We start from the raw sequence: 8,713 nt of genomic DNA, 5'->3' as shown, positions 1-8,713 counted from the left end.
ATCTTGTTTTATTTTATTTTCAAATAAAATTTTAATTTTTTGTTTTTCATTGCATGCATTTCGAGAAAAAATACAAAAAGCAATATAATTTAAAAAAGTGTTCAATCACTATGAGAGCTGCAAAAAAAAGTTATTAGAATTTTTCTGAATTTGCTAGTGTAATGAATTTTTTACAGTAATGTATCAACTATTATACATATGTATATATTGCCTATTGATAACTTGATATATGTAATTTTATTTTTTAGGTGAAACTATCTTATATAATAATATAAACAATTTTTTAGTCATTCAATAAATATGCTTACAGAAGTGAAAACCATCTTTCTCTTCAAAGAAAAAATGATTAAAACAAACATATTTTTTTACATGCACACCTTATGATTTTTGAGCAAAAAGTGCAAATTTTTCTTTTAAAATGGTTGTATCGCAAAATAACTTTTCTTAAAAAGATACGATCAAAAAATCAAAATGCTTCGATTTATCTAAAAATTATAACACAGAATATTATTTAAAATGAAACTAATACTATTAAAATTTCAAACCGATTGATCGTGTAATTTTTAAAAAGGAAAGAGCTAAAGTTAGAGTTCTATGATGTCATATGCATTGAATATGATACCATGATAATGATTGATATATTACATAACTACTTATTTTTAAAATGCTTTGATTCACAAAAAACATATAAATAGTTACAACAAATCTTTTTTTACCTCCTTGCAAGAATTTTAATCTTCTCTCTATTCACCGTGTAATTTATTTGTATAGCAAAGTTGATAGTAAGAATGCTAATCTCATTTTCAGAATGCAACATTACCAAATTATCGAGAATCATTGAATATAAAACATTAAATTACTTTCATTTTCTAATAATAAAATATTAATATTATCATTCATAATTAAAAATTAGCAATCAATGTTATTATTTAATTTTAATAAATCATAAATTAGCCCTTTCTTATTATTAAAAAATTTTCATATATTAGAGATTGATATTACTAATAGAACAATAACGAATCCTCACCACTTATCATCTACCCCGCAAGTAATCAATCGTATATCCTTAAGATTTGTTTGAAGCTTTTACTATTTGAAAATAATGATATTCTCTATACATATCATTTTGAGGGATAACCAGGCATGTTCAAAAGATAATTGCATTTGAAGTTAGTACTTTTAACATGTGCCAGACAAGGAGCGACAATATATTTTCAATTATAGCACAAAAATGGTATTTAAAAATTCGCTCAAAAACTAAAGATAAATATAATACGAAAACTATAGATAAATATAATACGAATTTTTTAAACCAAAGAAAATGGGGAGTAACCTAACCAGGCAAATATTATAAAATCTTAGAAAGTTGCTTTACTACTTCACTAATATCCATTTCGCTTATCAACTCATTCTCAAATACTGGCGCACAGTGGGGAAATAAAAATTACTATTGGGAAATAAAAATTATTGTTCAAAAATTGCGATCTGCAGTAATTTTGAATTTTTTTTCACCGCCGAACGGTGCCCTCATATACTGGCGCTTCGGGAGCTTGCCCCCAATAAACCATTTCTATATGATATAACCACATTCTTATCATATAAAGATAAAAAAGACGAAAAAAACCAAAATTGATGTTCACTTAATTTATGATGCTTATGATGAAGATTTACAGATTTTCGGTTTTTACTAAAAAATAACAATTCACCATAACTTTGAATAATTCATTCAATTCTTTATCTATGAGATTCTAGATTTCAAATATTAAACAAGAAAACAATACATGAATCAAATTGATGGTCCAATAAAAAGTGTTTTTGATTAAGTAGATGTGTGAGAAAAAGTCAGAGTCCAATCAATTGTAGTTGAAAGGAAAATATAATTAGTTCAGTAAGATTGTTACGCGCTGAAAATTTTTCTTCTTTATTAGATCAAATTTAGTAAGGATATTCAAAAAAGTAAAGAGCTTCTCCAGAAAAAAATTTTTAAATGAATTTTCTTAAAGAAATTTGGACAAAAGAGACAAATTTGAAATCTGAATGAAGAAAGACTTCTCCGAATATTGCATATACGTAATATTTCTTGACTGAATATTATTTCGCCCACGATTTTCGATTTGTGATTTTCCATCAACAAACGCCAAGGCAAAAATCTGAAAAGCTTTTTAAATGTGTTGAATCCACGATAAATAAAAGGAAGTTGGTATCAATTGGATATGTTACAATTGGACATCATTCACAGCATTTGAACAGTGGAAAGCTCCAAGACACTGTGAGTAGCTGTGTCCAATCGGAATTCTTCTAAAAGAACCTCTTCCCCTTCTAAAGTTTAAGACTTGTGAAAAAAGACGGATATGGGAAAGAAACAAGTCGACCGCGAGAAAGAGGGTCCTAATTTTCTAACAGAAAGCAGATTGGAATTAAGAAAACGAAGGCCGATAACCTGCAGCAAAAATTCAAAGTAGGACAGGGCACAAGGTCGAAATGGATTCCGATCGGAATTCAATTATTCCTTAGATTTCTATTGTGTTTTTAGGGAAAACAGAACAATTTCGATTGGAGTTCATTCCGACATGTCTCCGACATGTTGATAGATATTCAAGGAACCATTCTGGCATTTTGTCAAGGAAATTTTCGTCAAGAAAAAATAGGATCCTATAATCTGTAAAGGAACTCCCAAAAGGATTGTCGAGACAATTTTGAAAAAAAGAAGGGGAACAAATGTTAGGCAAAGATAAATTGTGTCAAATTGCCCTTAGATTCATATCGATTTGAGTAAACAGCATGAACAAACGTATTTCCATGACTACGAGCAGACGTTTTGTTGTTGAAAACGTCTTAAGCCCGTATTAGATGAATTGACGATTTAACGTTTGTCCAGTTTAATCAATTATGATTCGTTGCATTGATTAGTTAACAGAAAGCTCATAATAATCGTCAACCCGTAGTCTGAACTTTACACTAGACGTCAACAAATTTCGGCATTTTATGATTATTTCTTGTTTTACGTTGCTGATCCCAATAAACAAGTTCAGTTTCTGAAGTATACAAGATGCATCCAAAATCCAGACAAATCAAACAATTCTTTTAAACAAAATGTTTTTAAATATTACAAAAAATCCTTTTACATGGCATTTGGGGAAATTACTGTAGAGCACGATTATTCGATGTATCCTCCATTAGCTCTTAAACTTCTTGGTCTGAAGTGTTCCCACGCTGTAATGTAGCGCTGTTCATGCCGATGAATGCTATCTCAATAGCGGTCCTTAATGACGTCACATTGAGGTGCCGAGACTTGTTTGTGACTCTTTCATACTATGCTCCATACGTAGTAGTCCAAAGGATTTAAATCTGGGCTGTTGGAAGACCAGAATGGGCAAGCAACTCGGCTTGTCCTCGGTAATCTCAGAGAGCATTTGTCGTATTTTTAATGTGTATGATTTATATCGAAGGTCCTCCTCGGTAATTCGACGCATTGTTGGCTCCACCACTTACACCAACAATCGATGCTAATTTTCGCAACGATTGCCCTGGGTCATCCGAAATCACTTGAACCCTTTTAACGACTGCGAAGGTCCTCGCGGTGTGTTCTTTCGAGTGATTCTTCCTTGCTGGCATACTGGAATCTTTATTGGATTATTCTAAAGCCGTATATTTTGCTACACGTCATAAACGATTGGTCTCGGATCCAAAGAACCGAATTATTTCCATTGCTGAGCGCTCAGCGCGAAGGCCTTCGATGATCGGAGCTCTTCGATTATATTCCGCATTTGAATCGGGATAATTTTGAGAATATGACTGTTTACTAGAAGCATCAGGCTTTTACGGACGCCAACAACAATCTCTAGGCACAATATAGCGGAAAATTTAAATTGAAATTGTCCGGATTTTGGTGACGCATCCTGTAGTGTGTTTTTTTATCACGCGAATGAGAAGTATATGAGAAAGAAATGTCGCGGACATTTCCGAGACTGCAGAAAAGGGCTACGAACACAACAATAATTTGAACACAGATTTATGTATCAATTCATGCGTAAGTAAAATTTCTAATTATTGTTTCATTGTTGTTGATTACATAATTTGCTAATATTGATACATATTTTTTTCCTTTCTAAATTTATCAAGATGATTTCGTTTTTATTCTCTGCCAGTACATGTCAATAAGTGCATTAATTGCTTTAAAAGAATGATCGACGCGAGTTGTGTTAGATACATATTAAAATTAAATAGTTAAAAATTATTAATCACCAAACATGCGCTTCAGATTTGTGAACGTAGAAGAGAAAAAGAGAGAGGAGGGAAGGAGGGGGGAAGAGAGGAGGAAGAGGAGAGAGAGAAAGAGAGAAGGAGGAAGGGAGGAAGAGTATATAAAGAGAGCAATAATGAAAGGATTCTAAATTATTATGTTGTAACAATATAAGTGTACCTCGATAGAGAAGAGATTAAAAAGTGATTCGACGTTGCAAATATCGTTAATGACGCATTTTGATGATTCGTTTCAAATCATACTTAGAATTCTAAAAATCTTCAGTATTTATCGAGAAATATTTCTGTGGAAATATTTACTAATACGATATTCGTATGCGCGTTACTTATTATAATTTCGATTCTATTATTAGTAAACAATAGTAACTTTTCTTCTTTTAATATTTCATTTAATATTTAAATCGAGTATTCCTAGATTTAAGCAGTTTTCATAAGCTGTAGCTGCTTAAAAATGAGAATAAAGATCTTATTTATCATTAATTGTAATTTTAAAGTTAGCTATCTTAGAAATTATTATATATATGCGAAAGAACACATGAAGCAATTGAAATCTATATCTTCTTCTCGACAATAAAATTACCTTAGTTCAATAAAGCAGGCTTACAAATATATTTTTAAAAATAAAGTCTTAAAACAATATTTCAAAATATTTATTTATTAAGTCCTATTAAATACATATGAAATCTGTTTCCATAACTTGATAAACCTGCTTCATCAAATTAAAAAGCTTTCATTAAATACAAATTACAAGAATTATTAAACGTTTATTTCCACACTTCTAATGATTTGAAATGTGGTTAATACGTTGGCAAAAGCATATCGCCCAACAGCAATTACAGTAATCAATTATTCGATCTTCGCAATATTAGAATATTCTCTGACGTCTCGTCCATCCCTTTCTTCTCATACGAATCTTCATAAGCAGCTAAATTCGAGTGATTCGCAACGTTGTCGAGAGAGAGAGGGACAATTTGTAAGTCTGAAAACCGACGAAAACTGGCAAATACATACCGGTTTGTGAATGCGGAGATTCTATTCCACGGTGTCCGTCTTCCTGCCTGAGAACCGATGAAAATGTCGGTGCATTCGAAACCGTTACAGTCGGTGGCTTCTCAGTCTTATCATTCCTTATTAGTTGATGAACCGGCGGTGGACCTACGCATAAAAGAATACTTGAATTAACTTCAAATGCGACAAAACAAAAATTTGAGACATTTTGCAAAATAATTGTAAAATAAAATACAATCGCGTATAAGGTTAAATTTAACCATTGTCCTTTTCAAATGTTCCTACATATCTTTTTTAAGTAAATATCTACATTTTCAGAATATTTTACAAATATAGGAACAATTATTATCATCAACATATTATTTACATCATCATTAAATTATGAATAACATAAGTATGGTCGATTATATGCTCTACTCGTCGTCATTAATACAAAGAAGAACGTATGTAAAAGAAATGAAAAAAAGAAAATGAAGAAAAATATATATACAAGAATACAGTTTCTGTTGCAGCATAAATCTCTCAGGGATGTCCTGAAGACATTCCTAAGGACATCCTAAGGAAATCCTAAAGAGCATGTCCTAAGGACATTCTCAGGATTCTTCGAAGAATAGAATGTGTTATGGATTGACGATAATGCTCATCGCTAAAATGTTTATATATATATATATATATCCCGTATAAAAAGGAACTATTTAAAACTATTCAGATTTCTGTAATTATTCAACTTTTTTATATAATTATTTAACTAGTAACTATTGGTAACGACGTACGTTAATGGTAAATGAATAGTAACTAACGACTATTGATAAATAATTCTGAAAAGTAACTATTCGCGACTACGTGATCACTGAATATAGAGAAGAACAAGATCATAACGCTCAATGGATCGGATAGATCACTTTAATTACGAGAATTTTAAAGAATAATATACAGGATATCCCGCGAAACTTCTCCCATCACTCAAAAAAAGATAGAATCACTCATAAATAGATATAATCAAAAGGAAACACAAAAGTATACTATACCATTTAGCGATATTCGCAATAATAATTGAGATATTATTTTGTAATTATATAATACGAATGAAAGCATGCCGAGAGAAACGGCGAGACGCATGAGCGGCGATGCCGAGCATCGAACAATGGCGCGCTTCCCCTCTAGTCTCTCCAATCGACAGTCAATATTTGATAAACTGGGTTATATTTCAAGCAGTCGGAGCGTTTTTCTATACTCTCTCAGTACAATTATAAATTAATATCGATTAATATTACTAAACTAAACGGAAATCAAATATTACTATAGGACTTTTATTGTGAATATCGCTGACGGCATAGGATTTATTACTTTGAATATCTTAAACAGTAAGAGATTTTTATGTATATCTTGATCCCATCTGTCTTCTTGCGAAGAAGTTTCGCGGGAGGAGAACATCCTGTACATTTCTTTTTATCCAATATTTTATATAAAATTGTAAAATTTATCTAAAATATTTTATATAAAACTGTAAAATTTATCTAAAATATTTTATATAAAATTGTAAAATTTATCTAAAATAATATATTATCAGACATATAAGAATAACTACGAAAAATATACATTCGATGAAAATCTTCAGTGATAATTCATATAAGAATATCCAAAAAAAATATTCTGCCATTTAATGGTTCCGTGCGTCAGAGAATTTTCCATTTATATACAACTTCAAGAAGATACTCTACAAAGTAAAGCAATTCTTCGTATAACCATAGAGTGCTGGATTTAGAATTGCAATCTTCTCAATGCAATGCTAGAAGAATGTACCAGATATATAAGCTTAAATCCGTTGTTTTTTAGTCAGAAAAATTTTTTTTCCTAGGAAACAAAAACAAATTTATTCAAAGTACTTGCCCTCGCTAACTATACATTTTTCCCATCTTTCGGGCAATTTGTGTATACCACGTCCAAAAAATTCCTCATTTTTCGAAGCAAATCACTTATCAAGCCATTATCGGACGTCTTCATAAGAATTGAAGTGCCGCTCAGCGAGCGCGTGGCCCATCGACGAAAACAGGTGATAGTCAGAAGGTCTGGTGAGTAAGCGGGATGGGGTAGCACTTCCCAATTGAGTGTCTCCAAGTAGTTTTGGAACATTGTTGACGTATGCGATGGTGCATTGTCGTGGAGCAAAATCAGCTTGTCATGTCTTTTCCGATAATGCAGCCTTTTTTCACGCAGAACACGGTGCAATTTGATCTGTTGTTGGTAATAATCGTGAACATGAACAGTTCCTTTCACCAGGTTTTAATAGTTCGTAGTAGATGACACCTTCTCACCACGCACAGCATGTCTTCCGTCCGAAGCGATTTGGGCTTGAGGAAGATGTTGATGCGGTTGGGCAGGATCAACCCAAGATTTCTTGCGTTTAGAATTCTGAAAATATATCCACTTTTCATCGCCTGTCACAATCCGATGCAGGAACGACTTTCTTTTTTGTCTGGCAAGCAGAATTCAGCATGTGTTTTGGCGTCGCTCCATCTGCCTATCGTTCAGTTCATGTGGCAACCATTTTCCGGTTCTTTTGAACCTTCCCCATGGCATGTAGCCGCATGGAAATGACTGCTTGAAAAACACCCAATTGCAAGCATTTTTTGCAATTGGGTATCGTCCTCGTCCAAAAGAGCCTGCAATTGACAGTCCTTAACCTTCCTGGGCCGATTTTCACGCTTCTTGTCACTCAGGTCAAAATTGTCGTCATTGAACCGGCGAAATCAATCTCTACACGTTGTTTCCGATAAAGCATTGTCACCATAGGCCTCCACAAGCATTCGATGCGATTCGGCAGCCGATTTGAAACAGAAATTGAAACAGAAAAGCAAAGCTTCCCGCATATGCTTTTTTTTAGCAAAAAACTAGATATGATTACAAAAGAAAAAATGTATGTTGTTATATGAAATTGCCGATGATGTGCACTGGTTAATGTCGACAGATGTCAAACACATAAAAAAAAGTTTGTTGTGTGCCCAGGGTAGCTGGGTAGCTTTGTACGCTCACTAATGCCACCTATGAGCAAACAGAGCGGATTTAAGCTTATACCTGATATTGTATGTACTGACATACACGCGTATTAGTAACACGCAGGGACGTCAACTCAAGATTTTGCCAAGTATTGAATAACGAGCTGATGAGAGAAGACAAAGGACTAGAGCCTTCAATAGTACAGGAATAGTACAGGAGCGACCAAAAAAAAGGTCACTTCGCTAATCGGATCCGAAAGTAAGATGCTCATATACAACATAATTACGTTTAAATATTACTTTTATTTTTGCAATACTTCATAATTATATGCACCTATTCAGTCTGGTATATATATATATATATATATATATATATATATATATATAATATATATATATATATATNTATATATATATATATATAATATATATATATATATATATAT

The 8,713-nt window shown here is 32.4% G+C and overlaps 1 protein-coding gene across 1 annotated transcript in view; it reads right to left on the bottom strand.

The window, feature by feature from the left end:
• Nucleotides 1-5,188: 5,188 nt before the first annotated feature.
• The window catches only part of LOC105620167 (nuclear factor 1 X-type-like), a 108,050-nt gene continuing 104,525 nt past the window's right edge, over nt 5,189-8,713 (bottom strand). The window contains exon 8 of the mRNA XM_012201673.1: nt 5,189-5,418. Within this exon, the coding sequence (XP_012057063.1) occupies nt 5,189-5,418 (230 nt within the window). The remainder of the gene's footprint in view (nt 5,419-8,713) is intronic.

Source organism: Atta cephalotes (assembly GCF_000143395.1).
Source record: "Atta cephalotes unplaced genomic scaffold scaffold00024, whole genome shotgun sequence".
In the NCBI taxonomy this organism is placed as follows: Eukaryota; Metazoa; Arthropoda; class Insecta; order Hymenoptera; family Formicidae; genus Atta; species Atta cephalotes.
The sequence above is the reverse complement of the archived record's forward strand: the minus strand, read 5'-3'. Positions and strand labels throughout refer to the sequence as shown.